This window comes from Rattus norvegicus, chromosome 8, assembly GCF_036323735.1.
Source record: "Rattus norvegicus strain BN/NHsdMcwi chromosome 8, GRCr8, whole genome shotgun sequence".
NCBI classification, from domain to species: Eukaryota; Metazoa; Chordata; class Mammalia; order Rodentia; family Muridae; genus Rattus; species Rattus norvegicus.
In genome coordinates this window covers 75,986,501-75,999,173 of record NC_086026.1, presented here as the reverse complement: position 1 = coordinate 75,999,173, position 12,673 = coordinate 75,986,501, and the positions used below count along the sequence as shown (strand labels likewise).

Sequence of the window (12,673 nt, the reverse complement as noted above, 5' to 3'; positions counted from 1 at the left end):
ACAAAACACTAAAAATCATCAAGAGAAAGTTTCTTCTAGGTTTTGGTTTAAGGATCACCATGTAGTGTTAAGCCTAGAAGCAGCCTTGTGAGCCTTACACTGAGGCAGAGATGAACAGATAAGGCTGGAAGTGCCTTATGGGGCAAAGAAAGAAACATGCGGGAGAAGGGGGAGGGATGTTCTATTGTTTATTGACATTTTTTAAATGAACATGCTTAAGTGCTTTGCCTGTACATGATCTACTGCTTTACTGCTTTATGTGTTTTCTTTAAATTCTGTAAACAAAATGATACTACCTTGACGCACTCAAAGATAACTATATAGGTAAAAATTAGTTTTGCCAGTAGTGCTGCTGTTTATATGGGTATTTGAAATGCTCTTACATAGCTATCAGACACAGAGCAGAAGACAAAGCCTTTTCATTTTCTATTGTGTATTTTAGACAGTTGAGCTGTATGTATTGAACTGGTGGCCTTTTGAAGATGTTAAGGCTGCCATCTTTTCCTCTATTCCAGGTCTTTGGTAGAAGAGTTTAGAAAGACACTGTGCGCTTTGTGGCAAGGCAGCCAGACTGCATTTAGTCCTGAGTCCTTGTTTTATGTTGTTTGGAAGATCATGCCTAACTTTAGGTGAGTATTGAAGAAAGGCACTGAAGAAGTCTGTGTTTTTCTACTGCTTCTCAGTGCTTACAAAGCTGGTAGTCCTACGGGTGTTCTAAGTAGAGCTTTTGTTAGATGAGCAGAGGGACTGAGTAAACACTGGCCTATTTAAAATCCCCTAGGAATATGTAACGGACAATTCAAGTTTCTTGATTATTTCTAGTCTTTTTAACTTTATTTTATGTGCATTAGTTCTTTGCCTACATGCATGCATCTCTGTGTGAGGATTTCATTAGCCCTGGAACTAAAGTCTCACATGGTCTGAGCTGACACATGAGTGCTGGGAATTGAACTGGGGTCCTCTGAAAGAGTAGCCAGTGTTCTGCTATGGCTGAGCCATTTTTCCAACCCTGATTCGTCCAAGTCTTACAGAGAAATAATTGTCACCGTGTACTATCTTATTATTCCAACCTTAAGAGTGAAGTGAGAGCTAGGCTCAGTGGTAGAGTATTGGCCTGCTATGTATGAGCTCACAGGTTCAATCCATAATAACCACACACAAAGAAGTGAAATAAAACCAACAGAAATCTACAGTGTCAGGCACTGTGCTGTCCAGCTCTACAGCTCTAGAATGATGAATCCATGTTCACTAGAATCATGGGAGGGTCAGTCCTGTTTAGTTACCTGTCCTTTCTCTGTGGTAGCTTTTTCTACCTCTCTTGGATGCCATCCCTGTGAGAATTCAGGTCATTACAAATGTATGGTACTGCCAGTGTTTGCCATATTTGGCTGATTCTGTTCTTTCATTGAGGCAAGTTATAGCTCTTAAGAGTCATGATTTGTCACCTTGCATTTATCCTTCCTTTATTTAAAAAACACATTATAGCGTAACTTAACAATATATTTTGTACTTTTTAACATAAAAAATATGTTTAAAAGGTTAAAAAAAGGGGTTGGGGATTTAGCTCAGTGGTAGAGCGCTTACCTAGCAAGCGTAAGGCCCTGGGTTCGGTCCTCAGCTCTGAAAAAAAAAAAAAAAAAAAAAAAAAAAAAAGGTAAAAAAAAAAGTCAGTCTTAAAATTTCCAACCTTTGACTTAACCATTGCTAACCCTGTTTTCAAGGAAGCTTAAATATCATTCTCTTTAAATCTCCTCTCAGAAGAGACTCCTAAGAATTTTAGAATGTCCTGATTCTAAGTAGGAAAAGCAGAAGTGAGGGTTCAGATGTACTCACTAGGCTTGAACTTGACATATAATAATAGTTTCCATTCATTGACTGTCTACCATGTGGCAAGCCCTACGTACTTTATCCTTTCTGAAAACCAAGCAACAAAGCATTTTGGCCAAGGCTAACTCCTAAGCTTAGAGAAGTCAAAACAGAAACTTCTTGTTCAGTCTACACATCTCCTTGGAGACTACCAAGGTCAGATCAGACCAAAATTAGAAGTGTTTAGGAGTTGTTCACAGCAGATGTGCCTTGAGTGAAGCCATAGTGCAGCTTCCTTGGTGCCCAGGGTGATCATAGTCCTTTCATCTTGAATGTCTGACACATCCCCATACTTTTGTTTTATTATTTTATTCACTTTACATTCCTATATCATCCTATCCTCCCAGTACCCCTTCACACAGATCTTAGCCCCCATTTCCCTCTCCCATTCTCCCACTTCGATAGTTCGTGCCCCCTATGGTACATCAAGTCACTGCAGAAGTAGGCGCATCCTCTCTCACTGAAGCCAGGCAAGGTGGCCTAGTTAGGGGTACTGGATCCATAGGTAGGCAACATTCAGGGATGGCCCCTGCTCCAGTTGTTGAGGCACCTGCATGAAGATCAAGCTGCACATCTATACCTATGCAGGAGCTCTAGGTCCAGCCTGCACTTGCTCTTTGGTTGGTGGTAGTTCAGTCTCTGGGAGCCCCCAGGGTCTGGGTTAGTTGACCCTGTTGGTCTTCCTGTGGTGTTTCTGTCCTCTTTGGGTCTGCCGACCTTTCCCCCAACTCTTCCACAAGATTCCCTGAGCTCCATCTAATATTTGGCTGTGGGTCTCTGTTTCTGTTTCTATTAGCTGCTGTGTAGAGCCTCTTGGAGGAACTCCTGTCTGCAAGCAAAGCAGAGGATCATTAATAGTGTCAGGGATTAGTTCTTGCCCATGGAATGTGTCTCTATTTAGGCCAGTCATTGGTTGGCCATTTACTCCATCTCTGTTCTACCTTTGTCCCTGCACATCTTATAGGCAGGACAACAAGCTCCCATAATCTCTTCAGAAAGACCTATCAATAGCAGCTAAATTGCTGATGGAAATCACCAAGCAGGAGTCACCAAAACCCTAAAGGCTCCTTCCTGGGGTCCTAGTTGGCTGGGAAAATCAACCTTCTACTCAAGAATTAGCAAGTAAACCTCTTTCTGTGGGTGACATACTCCAAAGGCTTTTGGGTACCACTGGTCAAGCATTGAGCAGGCTCAGCCAGTTGTAGCACACTCCCCTATTTTAATATAGTACAATCTGCCTTTCTCCAAACTCACCATGTCACTGCCCTTCCTGTAGCCTGTCTGCGAACATGATTTAGTTAATGGCTGAATTTACTAATTTTATTATTTCCACTGATAAATGAAAGAACTTAGAAGAGATAGCCATATTGAGAAGTTGGGTGATTTCTGATCCGTATGAGTTTTGATGTCTCCTTAATTACTGCTGAGCATCAGCCAAACTTTCTTCTTGTTTTGCAGTAATTGATATTGTTCTCCATTTTCATGTAATCAAAGAATTTTCCTTTGTTGAAAAATGCAGGTCTTATGACTATCACCACACAGCACCCAGGTGTAAGCTGGGAGGTAGGGCTTTCACGACGGTTCTGTGAGGATGCTGATGGTAGTGCCACTGAGCTCTGGTGGGGCTTTCCTATCATAGCCCTCACCTATAAGTGTGATTCTTAAACCATGGTCGTGTGGAAGCACAGTTAGTCTTGGATTATGCTCCTATAGTATTTATTTATAACCTCAAACCATTTTCATGTTTTAAAGCCTGCTTTTCTTGTTTAATGCAAGACAAGGCCTGGGAAACTAACTTTCTGGGGTGAACATTTGATGGTTCAGAAACACAGACATGCACCTTTTACCTCTGAAGTGAGCATGGCCAAAAAACCGTGAATGTAACCAGCAGCTTTTTTGTACACATCAAGGCTAGTAGCATGGAAATTTCTTCATGTTTTGACCTTTTCCAGTGTGCATACACTTACTGACTGTATGTATACTTTCCTTGAATTCCCTGCCTCGTCTCCTGTCTGTCTTTTTTTTTTTTTTTTTTTTTAAAGAAAATACATTTTAGTTTATTTTGGTAGACAAAATAGACACAGTTCAAATTTAAAAGATTAAGATTAGGATAGGCAGTGAATGTTTTCTTTCACTCTAGTTCCTCACTATCCTTCTGTTTTCTGGAAACAACAAGTTACTAGATCTCCATGTATGCATTCGGTGATAATCTTTTACATGTTCAGGTGTTGCTGTTCCTAACAGTGCTGAGATGAACAGCCTTATGTACACATACATGTATGGTTTCCTGAAAGTGGATCAAAGTGTTTGTGCTAGCCTCTATTACTCTCGCTTGCTTCCATCAACATGAGTAGCCTTGTGGTCTTGGTGTCTGTGCCAACTGCTTCTGTCCACTGTATTTGCCTTGTGATCCTGAACTCTTTCTTTAGGATCCAGCTTTACATGTTTACTTCAGAGAAGCCGCTTTAGAAATCAAAATGGGGGAGGGGGACGCTGTAGGCTGGAGAGATGGCTCAGTGGTTGCTTTTCCAAAGAACAGTATGGGTTCAATTCCCAGCACCCACATGATAGCTCACAATTGTCTGTTCCCCTGTTCCAGAGGATCTCATACCCTCACACAGACATACATGTAGGCAAAACATCAATGCACTTAAAATAAAAATGAATAAATCATAGAATCAAATCAGGTTATGGTATTTACTTGCATTCTGTATCTACTTGCCATTTTTGCTTCCATGTACAACCTGATATGCCTTGAGTTCCTAAAACGTGTAACTTTCTGAGTTAAAAGCTATTTTAAATGTGAATAGAACTTAAAATTCTACCAGGCATGCAAACAGTATAATAATAAGTCATTTAGTCAAGAGCCATTAATGGGCCAGGAGTGATGACACACATCCTAGCCCTCAGGACTGAGTCAGGAGGATTGCAGGTTTGAGGTGGGTAGCACACACAGTAAGACCTTGTTCTACCCCCCATACTCAAAAGAAAAAGAAAACTCTAATATATTTTAAATATCTATGTTCTCGCACATATTAGGCACATGATCTACCACTGAGCTATCCTCAGTCCTTTTTAGTTTGAGACAGAGTCTTGTTAGGTTGCCCAGGTTGGCCTTGAACTTTTGATTCTCCCACCTCTGTCTTCAAAGTAGCTCAGTGGAACACTTGTGTGAAATAATTTTGATTTTTTTTTTTTATTTTATTTTCCCTTTGAGATGAGGTCATACTCAGTTGTGTAGGCAGGTCTGGAACTTAGTGCTCTTCTTGCCTCTGCCTGATGAGTGCTAGGATTAACAGGCATCCACACCACACCCAACAGTGCTTGTAGTGTAACTCTACATTGGTCTTAGCCATCTTGTTTAGGCAGTACCAGTACATAGTATCATACAGGTATGCCAATCATGATGTTCATTATTCAGAATGTGTGCTTTCACACCTGGCCAGGTGGCAATCGATAACCACTGTTGGGTTATTCTTTATCAAAGCAGGGACTGTCATTGAGATGTGCACCACAAGTTATAAAGAGACCCTTGTTCTACTGTACTGTGCTCCATCAGTATGTTTCTTTCCTGGCCTTCCATTTAGGAAGGACACTTCCAGGTCCTTTAGGTGTTATGTATTTGCAGTGTGGTTTCTCATATCATCATTTTGACAGATTTTCAGTTAGTCTTTCTGTAGGCATCAAAGAAGAGGATAATCTTAGGTCTAACAATTAATTGTAAAGAACCCTGTTACCATTGAGAACGCTGTTATTTCTTTTTTCTGGTCTGTAACAGACTGCATTTGGGTTTTCATAACCTATTTCCTCATTAGTTGACAGTAATCACTACAATACCTTTAAAACCTACAGTGTCGTTTATGCCGATTACAAAGGGAGAGAAACCCAGGCAGCTGTAGAGGATTCTGAAGCCTGGATTATATAACTGGGAAACAATTGAAACTACAAAATACTGAGTAATACTTCTGAAAGTCTTTAGAATGAATTAGTTATAGGGTGCTGGAGAGATGGCGCATCGATTGAGGTAGCTTTTAGTTCTTATAGAGGAGCTGGGTTTGATTCCCAGCATCCACATGGTGGCACACATAGTTGGTAAGTTCAGTTCCAGGGGATCCATCAACTAATGCCTTCCAATAGGCATCAGGCATTTACATGGTATACAGATATGCATGTGAATATTGATATACACAAGATAAAGTCTTTTTACTTATTTTTACTTCTTTGAGATGGGTCTTTCTGTGTAGCCCTGGCTGACCAGAACTTGAAATGTAGACCAGGCTGGCCTTGAACTCACATAGTTTTGCCTGCCTCTGTCTCCCTAGTGATTAGATTAAAGATGGGCATCACTACACCTAGCCAAAATGAAATCTTTAAAAAAATTATAAGGAATACATTATATTTTATTGAAGTGCAGTTAATTCTAAAATTAAAAAGTCAAATAAGATGAATCAATCTATATATCTATATAAACCACCCCCCTTTCTTTTTAGGTTTGAGACAGGGTATCACTATGTGGCCATGGCTTAGAACTCACTATGTAGAAAGACTGTCTTTCTGAACCCCCAGTGAACATGATTGTTGGGGGGAGGGTGGTAACGGAGGGGAGGCTGGGGAGGGGAACACCCATAGAGAGGGGAGGGGGAAAGGTTAGGGGGATGTTGGCCCAGAAACTGGGAAGGGAAATAACAATCGAAATGTAAATAAGAAATACTCAAGTTAATAAAGATGGGAAAAAAAAAAGAAAGACTGTCTTTGAACTCAAAAGAGATCTTCCTGCCTCTGCCTCCCAATTGCTGGGATGTTTAAGACTATGCATTTTGACAGGTTTCTGTTTGTTTGTTTGTTTGGTTTTTTTTTTTTTTTACTGTTTTTTTTAAGACAGGGTTTCTCTGTGCAGCCCTGGCTGCCCTAGAACTTACTGTGTATATCAAACATCTTTGAATTCAGAGAGATTTGCCTGTCTTCCGAGTGCTGGGATCAGAGGCATGCACCATCACCTCCCAGCTGTACTCGATAGCTATGTTCTTACTAACTTTAGAAATATTTGAACATATGTTGATAGTTGCTAATTCTATATTTTATATTTAAGACAACCTAGACTGAATAAAGCGATTTCTGCATTTTTAACTAAAATATTATTTATTATTGCGATTTTTTATATATAGTGCTCTAAATTTATTTTAGTATAGGCTTAGACATAGTTTTCAGGTTAGGGTAAGTTGTAAAATTTAAAGTTTTAGGTCTTTTCTAGAGAGGAGCTATGGAGAGTGGGAAATTTCAGGGTCTGTTTAAAAGGTGCAGATTTGTATCCTACTCCATGACTCTTTTATGATTTTAGGTAAATCACATGCTACCACCTCATTTGTTCCTCAGTTTATCTCTAAAGTGGAGAGATCAGTGAAAGTTACAACACATCCAATTAGCTCTAATATTCCATGGTTTTTGAAGTTAGGAGAAATAGGTATCACATATGGAAGTTGTGAGGCAGAGGCCGGGGTGCTGGAGGTGTGCTTGTGAGCATGGGGCTGCAGTCCTTCATGATGATTAGTGAGCAGGCAGAACATCCTCTCACACTGTGTCTGTTGACTTGAAGGGGTTATCAGCAGCAGGATGCCCATGAATTCATGCGTTACCTTTTGGATCATCTGCACTTGGAACTTCAGGGTGGCTTCAACGGTGTTTCCCGCTCAGCAATTCTACAGGAGAATTCTACACTGTCTGCAAATAACAAATGCTGCATGTAAGACTTAGCTTATGTTTACTTTTAGAACCCTCAGAAATGACTGCTGGTATTGCCATGTGTAATTTTTTTTTCTTGTCCCTTACTATGACACGTACTCTGATATATGAGTATTTGTTTTGCTGAGAAAGAAATTATTATTTCAGTCTGGATTCTAGTCATTTACTTTTTTTTTTTTTAATGACAGCTTTATTGTCCAGCCCTTGGCTAGCCTGGAACTCACAGAGTATGCCTGCCATGTTAGCTTGTGCATGCTCAGCCTTTTTCTGTTGCCAGTATTATCTATGTAGGATTCTTTAACTAGGATTTATAAGACACATTCCCCAAAGAAAGAAAGGAGTGACTAGTACTTTCTGGTAGTTGGCACTCACCTTCAAATCCTGCAGCATCACAGAAACGTAACTGGGTTGAATTGCCAGCTTCCTCAGGAACATAAGTTCCAGTCAGAGTTTAGTATAGAAAGGGAAGACTTAAGATCCAGTTGAGCTGTTTTTCCTTCTAGCATCAATTTAAAACTAGTGTTAAATAAAAATGTAAGTTTATATATTATCATGGCATATTCATATATAAAAAATACTATCAAAGTTAGCCTGTCTGAAATGAGGAGTATCATTATTTTATGATGCCATGGGCCTTCCAGTGAACTGCACTGTGTAGTCTTCACAGGATATGCTTTAGCACCAGCTTCAGTATTCTTTATTTAAAGCCTGGTACTTTCAGCCAGGCGGTGTTGGTGCATGCCTTCAATCCCAGCACTCACAAGGCAGAGGCAGGCAAGTCTCTGAGCTCGAGGCCAGCCTGGTCTACAGAGTGAGTTCCAGGACAGCCAGCGAAAAAAATTGAAATACTAAAACCAAGCTTTCCTTTTATTTCCTTCATTTCACGGGAGGAGGTATTTGTTAAAAGCATTTCTTACAGGAAGGAATTGGTGGTAATGAGATAGAAACGCTAATACAACAGAACAGCAAGCACTTTGGAAATTATTTATGAATTTTTTTTTTTGGTTCTTTTTTTCGGAGCTGGGGACCGTTATTTATGAATCTTAATGCCATACCCATCATGTGGCTGCAACTTGATTTCTTCCAGGAAGGGACTGTGGGATGAGTTTAATGTGCTGCTTTAATGAAGCAGTTTCCATCTCAGTTCAAGGCAAGCGTGCATCTGCACACTGGCACAAAAGGGTCAGTTGTTGCCCTTCATGTTCAGTGCATTTCATGTGTTCTTGTTATGACATGGATATAAAGGAAACCCTGAGATGGTTATGTCCTGTAATTCCTGATGTCCTTTTATCCTTTTAAATCCATTTCTTTTGTATGCAGTGGAGAAGTTGCTTGCATAGGTTTTTGTCTGCATCATCAAAGGAGCTTTAACTTCATGTGGTGCAGAAGGTGCTGTTCAATCTAAGAGAACCTAGTTGTTACAGGCAAAATATGGCTTATTTTCTGGTTCAATTAATTGCTTATAGTCTCACAGGGCTCATGTACAAGCATTTGTTATATTATCATTACTATTATTATTAGAGACAGGGTCACACTGTGCACTCACTGTACTCGCTATGTAAATCAGGCTGCTCTTAAACTCTGCTTTAAGATCTGCCTGCCACAGCCTCCTGAGTGCAAGTATTAAAAATATATCAGGCCTGACACTTGGCCATCATAGCACTATTAATGAGAGCAGACACCGAGCCACCAACCTCACTATCCATTGATAATGTCTTGGTTAAATAAAGGGCTGAGTGTGAAGAATAGCTACATGACCTGCGTTCTGACTCTCCACTGACAAGCAGGAATAGCAGAATATACACAGTTAGGAGTGCTCACTTCACAAGCAGCGTGGACGCTCAGACTGACACTCCTATTCTGGGACATTCACTATTCCAGGTGCTCTGTCCTGATCCTGAGCCTCCTGTGGGTAAGATTCCAGCAAGAGGAGATGTTGCCTGACTTTTTTTTTCTTTTTGTAGAATTATTTATTTTATGTATATTGAGTACACTGTAGTGTCTTCAGAAAGAGGGCATTGGATCCTATCACAGATGGTTGTGAGCCACCATGTGGTTGCTGGGAATTGAACTCAGTACCTCTGGAAGAACAATTGGTTCTTTTAACCTCTGAGCCATCTCTCCAGCCCCAGTTACCTTACTTTTTACAGATAAAATAATGGTGAGCACTCGAACTGCTGCTGGGTATGAGCATTTCCTCTCTAGCAAGCTTTGCGTCAGGTGTTCTTCCTTCTGCTTTCCTCGTTCTGTTAGTGGAGCTGGAGCAGAGACGTAACTATTATTGGAGCATTAGGGTGGTTAAGTTTTTCTTTGTTTCATAAGGAACTGTTTTACTTAATCTGCATTAAATGTCTTTACTTCTTTAAGTAAATAGTTTGTAGCATTCTGTATCCTCAGCAAGGCCTTGCATAAGTGAAAGATTAACATGTAAGGCAGTTGCTTCTTTTTTGAGGGGTATATTAGGGATGATGAAGCTGTCATCTGGTTCCGTATTCAGTCATATTGGAGATCTGTTTGCCCAGTGTTAATGTTTTAAGGATCAAAAGAGCATTTTACCAAGCTGTTTTCCATGTGGTGTTGTCTTTAGAAATGGAGCATCAACTGTTGTCACAACAATATTTGGAGGAATTCTCCAGAATGAGGTCAACTGCCTCATATGTGGGACAGAGTCGAGGAAGTTTGATCCATTCCTAGGTAAGACCTACTGGCCAGGGTATCTGCTGCTGTGTTCTTTGGTGAACCTGTGGTAAAGTCACATGCCTTTAACAACTCTGGTTATCTCCTTCTAAGATCTCTCCTTAGATATTCCAAGTCAGTTCAGAAGCAAGCGCTCTAAGAATCAGGAAAATGGGCCTGTTTGCTCCTTACGAGGTAAGTGTATTTAATGTTGGGTGTTCCTGTCAGAGCTCATAGTTTGTTCAGCATTTTTTTCTGCGTGTGGTTCACATCTGTGCTGCTCTTACTCCCCAGACCCCATTTCATAAGGGTAAAATATTTAGATCTATCTTTTTAATATTGGCTTTTTTTTCTAGCCAAATGAAACAGGATTTAGTTTATCCCACAAATATCTTCAAACAAAGGAAAGAATATTTACTGGAGTTTCATCAGTTACAACAATAATTTCAGAAATAAGTGACATAATGTCTAGGTAGGTCCCAAGACTGGCTTTTAATGGCAAGACCCTTAAAATTCTCCTATACTGTGAGAAATTTTGAATTCATTTTTTCCTTAATGAGTATTAGGTAATCAAAGAAAAAGACCTGATTGAAAATTTATGGGGAAAGATTCCAGATGGCTGTATGGAAGTGCTTTGTATGCCATTAGGCACAGAAGAAAACTGCAGCTCCAGATGCCCTGAAACTGTCTGTGTAGACCAGACTGCACCTTCAACTCAACACCCACAAGACATATGTCCCCACACTCACTGAAGAAATGTGTATCTTGAGAAGTGATGCTTTAAAAAAAAAACAAACCTTTTTTTAAAATACACACACACACACACACACACACACACACACACACACACACACACACACACACACTGTAGCTGTCTTCAGACACACCAGAAGAGGGCATCAGATCCCATTGTAGATGGTTGTGAGCCACCATGTGGTTGCTGGGAATTGAACTCAAGGACCTTTAGAAGAGCAGCCATAGCTTTTAACCGCTGAGCCATCTCTCCAGCCCAGGAAGTGATGGTTTGAGGGAATAGGGGAACTTTATAAATCAGTATGGGGAGTCAAAAAGGCATCAGAAACTAGGACAAAGCAAATTGCAGGACTCTAACAGTCCTAGCCAGTGGCTCCTCCACGGCAACGAACAGGGTAGGCAATAAAACGCCAGCAGTTCCACCTGCAGCAGACACAGGGCCTAACCACAGGCCTCCACAGCCCACTAGCCTGAGATTCTTTGTGGGAGGAGCTGCTTCAAGAGCAATTCACTGTGCTACCCTAGAGCCCAAGCTGCTTAGCAACCACTGATAGACCACATCCCACCTTAGGGGATACAGTGTACCAGAAAGGAGGAGGAAGTTCTTCTGAGTCCCACTCATACCTGCTTGTGCCAAAACACCAGTGTTATTACTGCTGTCCCCTTGCTGAGGGAGTTGGAACTACTTATCCAGAAACACAGCTAAGATGGCTACGCTTGGCATCAGTTGGATTTAGCACGTAGGAACTAGAGACCTTCTCACCTACAGTTAGCACCACAGATACAGAAAAGCTCTAGTGTTAGCCAGAATTGCCCTTGAGATAGTCGGATGGAACAATAGTTGTCCATGTCCGTAAGTTCCAGAACTGCAGGCAAAGCCACATGCTCTGGTACTAACCATGTTTGAACTGCTACAGTATGGGCGAATATAGAACAAAAACTGTGAGAGTTATAGGGCACATGAAGTGAGTAAAGGACTTCCTCCACATAGTAAAGGCAAGGTGAAGGACACTGAAAACTTTTCAAATCTTCAGAGAAACTGGATGCCCACACATACTAGAAGCTCAGAGCACCACATTCAACAGAAAATAGACTGTCACCAAAGATGTGTTATAGTGAACATGTCAGAAGTACAAAATAATTCTGAAGACAGCAAGAGAAAAGCAACTTGGAGAATAGTCATTGTATTTATAGTAGTTCTTACAGCAGAAACCTAATAGGCCAAAATGGGGTTAAATTATGTATTCAGTCAACAGCCTGGGAGCTGTTATCATGAAAAATACATGAATGTACTGTACTCAGGAAGAGTGAAGCATTTGCATGACAGGAAACTACCAAATTAAAAAAAGGGAGATAAAACAAAAAATACACAAAACCACCAGATAAATGAAGAAAACACTATCAGTAGTAATCTTAAATGTAAGCAGTTTAAGTTAGCCAGCCCAGAGACAACATGCAAAGTAGTTTAAAACAACTCACAAAGCTGTCACACAGCTATTTTAAGCAAGCCACTCAAACACTTGCTCAGTTTCCAATCCTCTCCATTTCAGTAAACTTCTGTATAGTTAGAACGTCCACTCTGAACCCATGGAGCTTCCCTGAGAGGTTTAAACTGCCACTGTCAATTACATTACTTACT

The 12,673-nt window shown here is 40.5% G+C and overlaps 1 protein-coding gene across 4 annotated transcripts in view; it reads left to right on the top strand.

Annotated features, from left to right (window-relative positions):
* Usp3 (ubiquitin specific peptidase 3) overlaps window positions 1–12,673 on the top strand; it is a 75,874-nt gene that overhangs the window by 49,978 nt on the left and 13,223 nt on the right. For all 4 annotated transcript variants that reach the window (XM_039081751.2, XM_063265769.1, XM_039081750.2 and 1 more), the window contains 4 exons: window positions 516–629; window positions 7,460–7,606; window positions 10,193–10,299; window positions 10,396–10,476. In XM_039081751.2, coding sequence (XP_038937679.1) covers window positions 516–629; window positions 7,460–7,606; window positions 10,193–10,299; window positions 10,396–10,476 — 449 coding nt within the window. The remainder of the gene's footprint in view (window positions 1–515; window positions 630–7,459; window positions 7,607–10,192; window positions 10,300–10,395; window positions 10,477–12,673) is intronic.